Raw genomic sequence first — 15,111 nt, 5'->3', positions numbered from 1 at the left:
GGCAGTGGCATTCTAAGAAACACAAACTACCAAGGAACCCCACTGTATCCTTTCTTACTCATGATACCTTCCTATATTTGCCCATCACTTAACACTGATAAGGATGAAAAGGAAGAAAAGGGAAAGGTAGAGCAACCATACTTCCTTTTTCTTTCAATGCTTCCTTACTCATCAGTAAGCCAAAGGTAAATGGCATTGATAGAATGTGTGCTTATCAAAAAATGAAATAAAAAGAGTTGCGTTAGTTTTGTCCAGCATTTCTACTCTTCTGGTGTAAGCATATACAAAATATGCAATACAAATTGTGTAATTTCATTAATTATGCACACAAGTGAAATGCTCTTATATTTTCATTTAAAACTGGCATAAACAATACAAAGATGAATGTTAAAATTCACGTTAATATTTTAACTTTTTTTTCTTTACTTGGAGTGATACTGAATAGCAAATAAAAACATTATGGAACGTCTAAAGGCAGACTGAGGAAGAAAAGAGAAAACATAGTTTAGTACTTTTAGTGACGTTTTTCTTGCTTTTTTAACATGGAACCCACATTTTCATTCTGTACAGGACCTCACAAATTATGTAGCTGGCCCTGCCAGTGGTGATACGGCACTCTCCTTGTCAGGAACCCAGGTTCCTTCTATCCTGTTACTCCATGATTTGTGGCCTCTGCTGTATTGGTCCAAGATGCAGCATCTATTTCACAGCACACATGATGGCAAAACAGATGAAGGCAAAGAGAACATATGCTTTCTCTTTTGGTAAGTTTAAGAAAAATGCCACATGATTCTTCTGCCTTCATTCGTAAGTCAGAATGTAATCATAAGCACAAATACTGCAAAGGAAGCTGGGAAAAGGAAGTCTTTGGTGACCATGTGTTCAGCTAAAATTTGAGGTTCTATTATTAAAGAAAAAGAGGAGAATGGATGTTGGGACACAACTAGCTGTATCTACCACACATGCAAAGGAAAAAAAAAAAGAGCCTATGAAGAATTATCAGTGGAAAGGCTGCAGGAGGCTGGGAATATTGTGAAAGTTGTGTTGTGAGAAAAAGAATGTCGTCTATCAAAAAGATAGAGAAATGGAGAGAGAGAAACTAGATCAGTAACTATATATATTAGATAAAATAACAGAAGTAAAAGGGTATTAATTATTTGAAGAGGATTATAAAAAGAAGCCTAGACTGTGGATTCACAAAGACTGAAAAATGTGGATTTCATCACTGTTTATGTGATTTGGGCAAATTACTTTAGTTATTTAAATTATTAATTCCTACTTCATAGCATTTCTTCTAAGGATAATCAATAATATGTCTAAAGTGCCTAACAGTGTCTGATGTATATTAGATACTAATTAATTCAATTTTTATTTTACTTCATTTTAAAAACAAAACCCTCTATTATTTTTATTAATTATACTATGCTTTTTAATCCATGGCAGACACTTTATTTTGCATAAAGTATTTTTAAGTGAAACATAAATATGAAATTCAATGCATCATAAAAAATTAAGACATTAATTCTAATAAATAATCTGATGCATTCAAATTAGAAATATCATCTGGTGTTCAAGATGTCGAAGCAAGGACGTGGTGGGTCCTCTGGTGCGAAATTCCGGATTTCCTTGGGTCTTCCGGTCGGAGCCGTGATCAACTGTGCTGACAACACAGGAGCCAAAAATCTGTATATAATCTCTGTGAAGGGGATCAATGGACGACTGAATGGACTTCCTGCTGCTGGTGTGGGTGACATGGTGATGGCCACAGTCAAGAAAGGCAAACCAGAGCTCAGAAAGAAGGTATATCCAGCAGTGGTAATTCGACAACGAAAGTCATACCAGAGAAAAGGTGGTGTGTTTCTTTATTTTGAAGATAACGCAGGGGTCATAGTAAACAATAAAGGCGAGATGAAAGGTTCTGCCATCCCAGGACCAGTTGCAAAGGAATGTGCAGACTTGTGGCCCAGGATTGCATCCAATGCTGGCAGCACTGCATGATTCTTCAGTGTATTTGTAAAGGAAAAAAATGATAATAAAAATTATTTCCTCCAAAAAAAAAGAAAAATTAGAAATATCTATCTATCTATATATATAAAGCACACAAACTTTAAACAAAGCATTTCATTTTTATCTTAGCTAACCTTAAACTATAACAAGGAGAGACTAATAGTCTTGAGATAATTTTTTCACATTTAAATTGATCATTTAGATGGTCACATCTAGCAGCTTTGAATAATCCCTCTATTATATTAAGTAACTTACACCTCTGTTGCTAACCTGCTACTATTCAGATATTTTGAATTCATTTTATGTTTTATCCTCTATGTCCAGTGTAATGCTATGTATAATTGGTAGGTCATATTGTACAAAATCTTATAACTACGTTTAATAAAAGCCTGAACTTAAAGCATTTCAGCATTCTGAAGAACTAAATATTTAACTAGGTCTGTATTATTACCCCCATTTTATAGATGGAATCATAGGTACAAATGTATTAAATAATTTGCTAGAGAACGTAGGTTTAGTCAATAGCAGAAATAAATTGTAATACTCACAATTTGCATTAGGAGAAAAAGTTCAGCAGAAATTTCTGCTACATCTGTATTCTACATAGAAAGCTAAATTGAAATTATTACTGCTCTCATTATTAATATTCATTCGGTATCAAAATATGCTAGGTACTATAATATACCTGAAACGAGATAAAACCCCCGAACCCCAGCCCAACTATATATCTAACCCTCCCAACTTATTACTAGTACATCCAAATGGGTGTTTTATCACCTTGATTATTTTTAAGAAATGACATCAATAGCAAAGAATCTTGTGAGTTTAATTGTTAAAGATAATACATCTCATATTCACCCAAGTAGTATTAACCTTTTCTCCTATTATAAAAATAAACTCAATATTTGAAAATGCATGATATGCCCCAAAAAAGAACTAAGGACATTATCTAAAAATTGGACAGCCCTATTAGTCAAGCCATTAATTTGGGTTTTTACACACCAAGAGTAAATTTCAGTCATAATTTTTAAAATATCCTGTACGGATGGGGCACCGCATTCAATGTAAACAATCACCACAAAACTCCTGTGAAGTATATATTATCTGGTATATACATGTGGGGAAGAGCAGACTCTGAAAGGTAAGGAAATATGCTTAAGGACACATAGTTTGAGGGAAAATGGCATAGCTGGTCTTTAATTCAAGTAATTCCAGTTCTTTCTATTCCAACACAGTTACTCTCATATTTTTGTATAATTTATGACTAGTCTGAAAATAAAATATGCTTAAAATCCAAATATATTTGTACACTGTCCATTTCCAGTTTAGTTGTTAATATTATTAAAATAACTGATATATTTGGATGTAGTTTTAAAATATTCTGTTTTCAACTGACAAATTCTTTTCTTTTTTCTGCTTTTTGTGGATTATTATTTTTTGTAAATTCTCTTTCATTTACCTTCTATTGGTTTGCAAGTTATACACTTGTTTGCCTCTTTTTAGTGGTTACCCCAAAATGTTTTAAATATACATGTTGTAGTATAAGTTAAAAGGTAATCAATGTCTCTTTAGCTGCTGTATGACTATACCAGGATTTATTTAATGGTCCTATAATGATTAACTTTAGATTATTTATTAATTACCTTTAGTATTTACCCGATATTCCTCTCTGATCAGTATGTTAAAGGTTCTAATCTCAAGCTTCCCAGAAAATTCTGTATTACCATTAATTGTGGAATAATTCCACACATATACATACAGTGCTGCTTAACATCAGCCTGAAGAAAGTAACTGGTAGAAGGTAACTGTTAGTCTCATGAATTGTTCCTTCCCCAGTTCTGCAGAGGTTGTTCAATGCTGTGTAGCAGACTTTCTTCGATATCTGAAAAAGGAGATAGTCTATTCTCAATCATGCCTAATAACGCTCTCAGACTCACGGCCCAGAGGCCAAATTTGTTTGAGCAGCACAGTTTTAAAAATTGAGTCAATATTTTAAACTTAGGAAACTTTCACATAAAATTTTGCTTCCCTTGAAATAATTGGTGGGAAAGCATTTGATTTAACTAATTTTATATGGGACTACACATACTATTTTGTATGACTGTTTTTTTTTCTTTTCTGAATCTCCTCATGATGTTTTTACCCAACTCTCTGGGGTCTTTTCTTATTGATGGCTTAGAGCTCTTGATATAGAAAATATTTGCTTTCTAGTCTTTTACTTTGTGAATATCTTTCCCAGTTTTTTCTTTGAATTTTGTCTTTCTTCATTATTCAACTGAGGTTTAAATTTACATGTAGTTAAAATTTTTTAAGTCTAGATTCTGAATTTCATGCCATCGTTATCCCATCCTGGACTCAGGATTAAGAACACATCCATTCATATTCTCCTCTTGCATTTTTATGATTTCATTTTTGGAGTTAACCTAATCTTTAAGATAAAGAGGGAGGTAGAGAACTGAATTATCTTACCCCCAATAGTCAATTGCTTTTTTTTTTCTTTAGTGGCTATAGGGACATTTGTATTAATAGTATGAATTGAATAATTCATTTTTCCTCATTGATTTGAAATGTCATCTCTATGGGTTTCTTAACTCTATCTTCTATTCTTTTAATCTATCTTACTATCTCTATACCAGTATCATATTCTTTTAACTCATATCTTTAAATTGTGTTAAATATCTAATAAGGGCAACTACTCATTTACATGGTTCTTAAGATTTTCTGTGTATTCTTCTACATGAAATATGTCATTTTATCAAGCTTTATATTAAAAACAAATAAACAACAGGAACAACAAGTAGTGCCCTGACTGTGATTACAGTAAATGTATCAAATAACTTAACATGCAGAAATATCTTTAAACTCTTGATACTTAATGTTTTTTCCTCATTGATCTGATGTATTTACTGCAATCCCCAAAAAAGGCACCATAGCTTCAAGGGAAACCAGTGGTTTGAGAAGGATGTGAATGAAATCAAGTCTTGTTATTTGAAGACAGCTAAGATCTACCGTAAATACAGTACTAATTTCTTCTTAACAGTATGTTTGTTTGTTTTTTAAAAATTCTTATTTTTTAATATCAAGACATTGTCCCTATTTCCTAGATACACTGAGTTTGTATCTGTGAAACTAGTGAATTTACCCCCAAAGTTTTGGGTCTCCATAGGGAGTATATCTGTCTCAGAACTCATTAATCTGCCTCAGACTTCTCAACACCAGGTTTTCCTGCTCCATAATCCTGCCAGTCTCTTTTGTGGCTGGAATTTAGACTCTGGTTAGAGTGATGAAACTTACAAGTCCTAGTAGAGGCAGGTGGATGCTAGCATTACATATGTTGTTCCAATGGAGGGATCTGAGACTTTTTTATACTTTGAATTTCCTGTAGCCAGGTAGGTATATATGTTGCTGCACAGACAAAGCATGCTTTAGGAAAATCCCTTAAAGACATTTATGAGTGTATGCAACAAATATTAGGAATCTTCTTTCTTTATATGTGCTGTGCAAAGTTAGAAAATAGTTGCATTTTTATAATAAAGTGTAATCTCATTAACAGTTAAAACTGTAACTTTGTGTTCCATCCTGTTTTCAACAAAAGAGTCAAACAGAATAGTTACCAAGATTATCCATTTTTGCTCAACATCACCCCATGTATTCTACTCATATTTTCCTGATTTAAAACAATTACTGAAAGAGACCCCCAGAGAGACTGTATTTCATTGTGAAAATATTTGATTCTATTTCTTTAGCACTTTAAAATACTTTGACACTGACACATCTTTTAATTCCACCTTAAAATATTTGCATTTAGATCAGCACATAATACAATGCATAATTTTTCTTCCTCCCTACTAAGATACGCTCTGTAAAAGAAAATATACATTATATGCCTCTAAACACATCAATAAACTTATGGAATCAAAGTAAACATTTGTATATGAAATTTCACTTCTCAAACATGTTGACATGAAGGGGGTTTTAAAAGCAATCATAAATGCCTGAGTTAGGAAGAAAACAAACGTTCTTTTCTTGAGGAAGTGATAACTCAAGGGATTAATACTCACCTCTAGGTCCAGGATGAATCCAATCCAGATGGATATTGATTGGAAGTTGCTGCCATCTGACAGCTACATGGTGACCTGTGTGCATTGAGTTGCTGGTTATAATCTTAATAAAGAAGAGTCAACATCCTAAAAGCTGCCACTACAATTAGAATTAATTAGCAGCATTGGCAGAATATTGGGTTAAAATGGAGTCCTTTCATTCTCTCAACCTAACTACATGGAGAAAAATGAGGGAAGTAGAAGGTGCCATTCTCTATTATGAAAGCAACAGAAGGCCAAAAAATGAAGGAAACCACCTCTCTGAGCCTGCAAACATCCATTAATTCATCAAATCTTGGGCTACATGCCATAGTCATGAGAGAAGGAGGAAACAGAAAAATGAAGCAGTTGCAGGCTCTATTTTTTGAGGGCTGATAATCTAGTAAGGGAGATAAAACAAGTACAGAGACAACTATAGAACAAGGGAGAAAGATATATGTGCCATAAAAGAGAATAAGTAAAATGCTCTTCCCAGCACCCAGAGGAGGGAGTGATAACTTATATTTGTGAGTTGTAAGGTGGGGGATTTAGGCAGATAGAGAAGTAAAGGGGAACACAAAAATGAACGAAGAAATCCATTTTTATTCGCCCTTCTTATAAACCAACAATTCATTCAACTCATTAATTCTTACTCTTTGTGCTATTAAGCTCATGTCATCAAAAAACAGTATATCACTGCATTTGAAATGCTATTTTAAAAGTATACCTCGGGCTTCCCTGGTGGCGCAGTGGTTAAGAATCTGCCTGCCGGTGCAGGGGACACAGGTTCGAGCCCTGGTCCGGGAAGGTCCCACATGCCGCGGAGCAACTAAGCCTGTGCACCACAACTACTGAGCCTGCGCTCTGGAGCCCGTGCTCTGGAGCCCGTGCTCTGCAACAAGAGAAGCCACCGCAATGAAGAGTAGCCCCTGCTCGCCGCAACTAGAGAAAGCCCGCCTGCAGCAACAAAGACCCAACGCAGCCAAAAATAAAAAATAAAAATAAATAAATTAAAAAAAAAAAAAAGATGAAGTTTAAAAAAAAAAAAGAAAAGCATACCTCACATTATTAATTATGGACATCTCAAAATAAAAATGTAAATCTCACTGATTCACACTTTCATTCCACATGATCTTCCAAAAAGAAACCAGTTCACATAGAAGCCAGATTCTAGCAAATATAAAATGATAATCTAAGACCCTATACCTAAAATATACATGACAAAATGGACATATATTATATGAAATGTAATAAAAGTAATTTCACTCAACATCACTTAATTTTAGCAATGATATTTTGAAAAAATACTACTGTGTTGTAAAGAGATCAAAATGATGGTTCATTTACATTATGTGCTACTCAAAACACTGTCATTAGCTGGGTGACTTTTCCTCACCAAACTGAATCAAGTAATATATTTCAGTTTGGAGTAAGAACTAAATATTAGTTTTTAAAAGACTATAGAAGATAAGTTAAATGATTTTTTGTAATCAAAGTGCAAAGACATTATCTATTTAATAAACAATTAACATAAGATCTAAATAGAGTTAACAAAATGCCTTAAAGCAAATATAAGCTCTCTTTCTTTAGATAATTAATTTGTCTCCTAGATAAGAAGTTGGAATCTATTTCCATTGTGCAACTAAATTAATATGTAGCCAGAGGCAAGAGATCTAACCTCTCAGAGATTCAGATTTTCATCTGTAAAATCAAGTGAAGAAGAATTATACCATAACAGCAGCTTTTAAAATTTGCTAAAGAAGTAGAATTCATCTTTTTCACAAAAAAATATAACTTAAACCCCATAGATATACTTCAGATAAACATGAATTGTCAGTAGTTTAAAGGAAGAAGGGTTTGTTCTAGGTCCTGCATTGTCCCTAAGGTACACTAGCATGTGGAAAATCACTGCTCACGATGATATTGAGATCTTAAAAGGAAAATCATATTTAGTCAATATTAACAGAGCCAGGAATTATAGGAGAAAATGGATCATTTGAGCTGAATAGTGCAGCTTACTTAGCAGGCTTTTTGGGAGATTTAATTAAATAATATATGCAAAATACCTAGCATGGTGTTTGGCAAATTGGTGGATGCTCAGTAAACAATTGATCCTTCTCTCCCTTCTTCTGAATACACCTCAGTCCTATCACTTCTCTGTACTATCATAATTTATGCAAGATTTTCTACTTGTAAATAATAACAGCTTTCAGTGAAAAGAGTAAATCATGCATTCTCAAAGGAAGCAGTATTGCCCCCATAAAAGGGCAAAATTTGGTTCTTCATGGGTGAAAACAATCTTATGATCAAGGTGCTGGCAGATTCTGCATACAGTGTGAGCCTGCTTCCTGCTTCATAGATGGCCGTCTTTTCACTGTGTCCTCACACAGCAGAAGGGACAAGTCACTGGAGACTCTTTTATGAGGGCACTATTTCCATTCATGAAGGCTCCAACCTCAAGATCTATTCACCTCCCAAACTCTCCCTCCAAATATCATCACACTGGGGATTAGGTTTCAACATATGAATTTTGGGGGGACACAAACATTCAGTCTATAGGAATCAGGCAGGACAAACTCTACAAATCACAACATTGTCAACAACAATGACGATTTCTATCTACACAAGTCCATGTCGGAGACCTAAAGAAAATTTTGGTATACCCTCTAGGAATATAGTATTTTCCTTTTTTCTTACTCTTGAATGAATTGCTATAGGAATTTTTTTTGTGGGGCAAACTCCTGAGAGAGCATTCACATTAAAATAAAGTCACTTGATTGATTTAAAAAATAATGATCAGACTTAAACAAAAAACATGATCAAACTTCACACTACATAACCTATTATAAATGCTCCCATGTATGGGTGTACCTACAATAATGAATCACCCTTGAGCAGCATTTACAAAATTCATGCCTTCTCTCAAATTATTTAGGGAGCTTTAAAATGAAGAACTAGTGAATGATGACAACAATGTCATCCACTTAATTATTGTATATGGGTACCATTTTAGCTATACACAACAGTAAAGTAAGATCTTACTTGTTTCGAGATACAATAACTAGTTGAAGGAGATAAGGTTCACTGGACAGTAAATATGGACTTAAAAATGGAAACATGGGGAATAGAAAATATATCTTAGGCCCCCCCTAATTCTTTGAACCAATCTAGAAGATAGCTCTTCTACACTATGGATGATGAAATAAGGCCGAAAGAAGTAGATGAACGAGTTTATTGCCTCTCAAAATATTAGATGAAGTAGCAACCTGAAATGAGGAGGTGACAGCAGATGGTTCCAAATATAGAAAGAAAAATATCCCAAACTAGTGGGGCATAAATCCCTTAAAGGTGACAAAGAAAAACAGGAATAAGTTTCATTTGCTTTTCCATCTCATAATATTGTTCCATTCATTTTTTCTACTAATCTAAAATGTGATGAGATTTGAGTAAAGCAATACCCAAAACATGATAAATGTATGCTTCCAACATTTTTTCTTGATCTTTGTTACTGAAAAGGTAGCAAGCTTCCCTAAAGAAAATATAGAGAAAAATTACTTCTGTACCAGCCGTCATTACCTAATGGTGGATAAATCTTCTGTCTAGATATACAATTTATTGGATGTACAGAAAAGTGAAACAGGTTTACTCATAGGTGAAATCATGAACATTGACACTGATCTATGACATGCACCTGGCATGATCCTCACAGGCCTCTCCTTCTGGAACGACAAATCATAAGTTTGTCCTATAATTTATAAGAGGCCAATTACTTCCCGTCCTGTCAGTACCATTAGCTCAGTATGTGATACACTGCACATATTGTACATTGACAATCAGCTTTCTGAGCACAGGGGGTCTGTGAAACATACCTAGCAAATAAAGCTGATTTTAAGACTCTTATCAGCCTTTAACCCATGGCCTATGCTCTGTCCCTTTTTCATTAAATATTTAACTTTTTCACAAGAAAGTCTATGTCTGTATTCTCGACTAAGACCAAAGCTGACTATACTTGTCTCATTACTCTCTTCACTATAATGAACAAAATAGAAACGATCTGTACTAAGTCTATATCCCTTCCCAACCCCAGTCTTTGTTGATGGAGGAGCTGTAACTACCCACTCTGACTTAAAAGGAATGAAGGTGTTTTTCCATCAGCAATTTGCTCCACAACAATTCTGCACTTTCATTGTACACTGGCCCTCTCACTTATGTCCAACCAGATAGTAGCAACTCTATCCTGACAGTATCTTTTTTGTGCATGCATGTTTGAATGGTGACACTTAAGGATAATTTAAGCTCCAACTGTGTTTTTTAATCATTCTTGGTCTACTTATAATCTGTATGAACTTGGAAACAGTATCCGATGATTTCTGTCAATTTCTTCATCAATGTACTGATAATACTGGGGAATAAACTTTTAAAAACTCAGGTCTAAACCCATGTTTAATAAGAACTTTATGTACAATTGAGGAAACATTGGAAATTAGTGGGGAAGAAGGGATTATTAAATGGAATTTACATAACTGGCATTTGATAAGAAAAAGATGTGCCTTACAGCAATAATAATTAGTATAATCATAATATGGTAGATATTTTTGGAGCAGAATAAACATTCAATAAACATTGGAAGTTTGGTGTTTGTTATGATTTTCATACATAGAAATGAATAGTAATTTGGCATTAATAACTATTCCTGGAATGATCATCTAGGAAAAATGAGACAGCAGAGAGACTGGTGTGGAATTAAGATTACTTATACTTCTTTCTATTGTTGCTTACTAACTGTGAGAAAAGTAACTCCATTTTCATTGAAGTGACATAGCATTTGAGCAAAACAAAGTATCTTTTTATGAAAGACTTTTACTTCTAGAATTTTCATATGTATTCTGAGTTCACATGAATGTGTTCCTTGGAGAGGAATATTGAGGTATATAGTCCACTAGCATCGCAAGAAAGAAAAGGAAATTCACATAGTACAATAAATACTAAATAGATCAATATATGTAAATACTGATATTTTTTCATTTTTTGTCAGGAAGGTTTCAGCTCAAAAACTGTAAAAATGAACGACATTGCAAAATTGAAATTTGTGTCATACTAAAAAGAATCCATGGATCAAGGTGCGGTGCTTCTAAATATTAGATTAAAACCCTAATAAGTGGTCAAATAGCTTCAAAGAATAATTTAATAAAAGTAGCCTGAATTATATATTTTATCATGGCTCACAAATTCATAGAAGTGAAAGATACTCTAGAAATCATCTACATTAATCAGAATAGTATAGGTAATGCTGTGGTAAAAATTACAAAAGAATCTCATTGCTTAACAAGGTAAAAATTAATCATACAAGCAAAGCTAAGATAATTCCCCAGCACAGCTGCCTCCCATGGGGTAATTTAACATTTCACGTACCTTCAATCTTGTGGCTCCCTTACCTGAATATGTGTTCCCACAATCCTTGTGCAAAGGAAGAATAGCATGACCAAAATTGATACATGTCACTTTAACACTCATATCATTACTTAGAGAAGTCATAAGGCTACTTTTAACTTTAAGGGGACATAATCGTATTTCAAAATGAGGCAAAATGCAGAAGTATTAGCAGGCACTAGGAATGTTTACCACGTCATCTAATCCAGCACTCTCATTTTCTGCCTAAGCAACCTGAGACACAGACTAAGGTCACAAAATTAGCAAATAGCAGAAATGGAATCATAACATTGTTCCCTACTAATTTCATCAAATTAGAGAATCATGAAAATTATGGCTCTTAACCTGGCTTGATAATGGTAGTGAAAATTTTTACTTTTTTTTTGACTGCCAAAATGAAATATTTGGAAGTTGTAATCCAAAATGAAATATTTGGAAGTGAAGATCATCCAAGATGATGATCACCTTCAGGTAATCCCAGAATAGCCACCACAAACACAGGTAATTGTCATTACATTGGAAAACATAAATTAATAAATCTCCAATGGAGTATATAAAGATTGTGCCCCTGTTTCTTCTATAAAATATCTTTTTCTACGTCCTAGAGTCAGAAAGGGTCCTAGAAGGCTAATAGAATACCATTCAGCCAACTTTATTAATACTTACCAATAGTCTCCTGGGAATAGTAGATAAATACCACAATTTCCAGACATAATGCAGGCTTTTAGGACTTTAGAAGATTATAGATGTTCTGTTTAATCTGGAAGCAAAATCAAGTGGTTATACAGGTACTTCCATTTCCTCTGCATAAACAGCACAAAACTGTTTAGATTTGAAATTAGTCTAAATAGGACAAGCCAATCGAACCTAAACTGGAAACACCTCACAGACAAGCAAATATTGTCATCAGTGGGCAGAACTAAAATTTGGCACTTGAATTCCACTCTCTCACAACCTGAACAGTTGGATAAAGAACTAAGAGATCATATTAAGAAGTTAAGTACATTATTTAAATGAAACTGCTATCATAGTCCTCTCAGTCTGTAGCAACAATGAAAGTTATAAAAATGCTGCATCTTCTTTCTTTTGGTCACTTTTACCAGTGTCCATTAATTTTCATTCCAAAAACCAAAATGCAAAAAAAATATGCAAATAGTTAATTCCAGAAAGATATCTATTTCTTGGGAATAAAAGGGTATCCGTTTCTCATTCTCCAAAGTCAATTTTGGAATCCAAAGTTATTATGGCATAGTGACAATAGGTATCTTTATAATGACAAGGTTATAATAATACAAAAACCTATAGAGACAATTGGAAAACTACTGTGATTAACAAATGTTATTGGAATGTTGTTGTCAGTGAAATACTATTTCCTATCATAGTCGCAGGCCCTGATAGTTCATATAGAATCATGTAGTAGGCATTATGGAAGGTAGAGAAATAAGTAAGCTATAACACCAAGCCTTAAATATAATCTAGAAATTTCATAGCTCCTGATTAAAATGAAAAAACAAAAATAACTAAATATCTGCTTAATTCTTACCCACCTATTTGTTGTTTTATTTTAACTAGAATAAAAAAAACGTTTTCCTCCGTAAAAAAGAGTTGAAGATGGCTATTAGCTAAAAATTTAATCCAGGAATTACAAATAGTCTGCCAAAACTGCACTTAGGTCTTTGTGTAGAAAAGGGAGTTAGTATTTGACTCCAGAATGTGTCCCTTTTTTATTCTTGGCCAATCAAAGAGGCACAAAGTGGCCGAGACAGAAAAAAAAGGGAAAAGAATTAACAGTGTTCTGCATGATAATGGCAAAATCAGACTTCACTGTGAAAGTGGCAGCCTTGTAAACTATGGAGGCAAAAAGGAATATATTTCTCTTCCTCCAGTGGGTTTAGAATGTACTGTCTCTGAGAATAAGTGTTTATTAGTTGGGAAATGTGTCTTGGTGTAAGATTTAGGAGTTACCTTGTACACAGTTGACAAATAAATAAGCATGTCTGAAACTCATGCTGTTGGTAAAAACTCTAAGAGGAGCTGACTTGCAGTGCCCACACATACCCTGCACTATTTCATGAAAGGTGCTTCTGTCCCCAGGCTGTCCGTAGAGTGCCAGAGCACTACGAACTGAATAACTTGGAGAGATGTACTACATCTTGATGGTAGGTGTACGAAGGGAGCAGGGTTGCTTACTAAAGGAAGAACAATCTTGATGATAAAGGGTAAAGTTTCCCCAGAGGAAGATAATAACAATTATAAAGCTCAGGGCAACTCATGAAGAAAGGGAAGCTTTTACTGTTTGTCATTGTCATTTATGTTTTTTAAATGCATACCTGAGTAAAGGAGAGTAAAGTTATCGAGTGAGGTATATCTGTGAGTGGACACTTCTTTGAGATTATGAAAATGCTTTTCTCTTAAGTTATTGAGAAAGTCCTATTTAGGATATAGTTTATAGTTTCCTTCCCTATATTGTGTTTCTTTTTTTATTGAAGTTTGGATTTCATTTAAACTCATACTACTTTAGTTGTGCTTCTATAAAGAGAAAATAGACATGGAAGTGTAAAAGAAAAATTGCACTGGACTGGTTAAACAGGAGGACTTTATTCAAGATTATTGCAGTAGGGGAGAAAGACTACTGCAATAGGGGCGAGAGATTGAACTCAACTCCGTTGAAACAAAAGGCAGGAGAGTTTTGAAGCACTGGGGTGAGCTAGTGGAAAAGTGCTGGAGGACGTGGGTTGGGAGGTTGGTCGATGCGATCCGGCCATCAGTGTTTGATAACTCGTGGTCATTGAAGTTAGATTCCTACCCTCCCACAGAGACTGGCACACAGCGGCACTGGCTTTCTTGATTACATTTCAAAGAAAGGGCCCCCAGGTCCTCGAGAGAAACATTCCTGGGTTGTAGAAGATTTACATCTCAAAGGAGCAGAGAAAGAATTTACAATTGCAAGTTTTCTAAAGTGCTCTAAGTAAAGGGAGATCAGGTGCCCTAGAGTTAAAAAGAAATCTTTCTAAAGTTGAGTCAAGCTGAGGAGAACCTTCAGGCCATCTCATCAGAAGTAAAGGGAGGTGTGACACACCTTTACATACCTCTCCTTTTTTGAGGTGATTGAATCCAGGAGTTGCAGACAGAAACTAGCATCAAGGTGAGCTTGTCATAATGAGGCTGAAAGGAAGAAAGTACCAGAGGATTATGAAGTAATATTTCATTTGTACCCTAGAAGAAGTATAAAATAAATTCTCTTCTTTCTGAATATTATCTAGCAGGCATTAACTCTTGGAAAGGGTATGGAAGAAGGCTGAGAGTTAGGCTATAACAAAATGTCTATCTTTTTCTGATGATGGAAATAACAGTGGTGTGCTACAGAGAGAAAGGGGTCTCTCCCAACAGAGAGGAATATTTTATCATGAAATTATTTACATATATTGGCCTATGGTTATAATAAAAAGTAGACAAACTTTTGGTTGGTTTTATTATTGTATCGAAATTATCTGCAGATGTGCATTCCTTACTACCTGCACCAGAGACAGACTGCCCCACTCTTGGTTCCTTACCGAGAAATAATACAGTCATTCACTCAAGAAATAGTTATTGA

At 34.4% G+C, this 15,111-nt stretch overlaps 1 protein-coding gene and 1 long non-coding RNA gene across 3 annotated transcripts in view; one reads left to right on the top strand and one right to left on the bottom strand.

Annotated features, from left to right (window-relative positions):
• The first annotated feature begins 1,567 nt into the window (after positions 1-1,567).
• On the top strand, positions 1,568-2,036 carry LOC132367120 (large ribosomal subunit protein uL14-like). Its single transcript, XM_059924922.1, has one exon. It carries the CDS (start codon positions 1,576-1,578, stop codon positions 1,996-1,998), a length of 423 nt encoding a protein of 140 aa, XP_059780905.1. The 5' UTR covers positions 1,568-1,575; the 3' UTR covers positions 1,999-2,036.
• A 590-nt stretch (positions 2,037-2,626) lies between these two features.
• LOC132367121 (uncharacterized) overlaps positions 2,627-15,111 on the bottom strand; it is a 58,752-nt gene continuing 46,267 nt past the window's right edge. For both annotated transcript variants that reach the window (XR_009503691.1, XR_009503690.1), the window contains exons 4-7: positions 14,606-14,681; positions 12,183-12,276; positions 6,069-6,143; positions 2,627-3,889 (exon numbers count right to left, since the gene is read on the bottom strand). This is a non-coding gene — a long non-coding RNA (uncharacterized LOC132367121). The remainder of the gene's footprint in view (positions 3,890-6,068; positions 6,144-12,182; positions 12,277-14,605; positions 14,682-15,111) is intronic.

The sequence above is a fragment of the Balaenoptera ricei genome, chromosome 6, assembly GCF_028023285.1.
Source record: "Balaenoptera ricei isolate mBalRic1 chromosome 6, mBalRic1.hap2, whole genome shotgun sequence".
In the NCBI taxonomy this organism is placed as follows: Eukaryota; Metazoa; Chordata; class Mammalia; order Artiodactyla; family Balaenopteridae; genus Balaenoptera; species Balaenoptera ricei.
The sequence above is the reverse complement of the archived record's forward strand: the minus strand, read 5'-3'. Positions and strand labels throughout refer to the sequence as shown.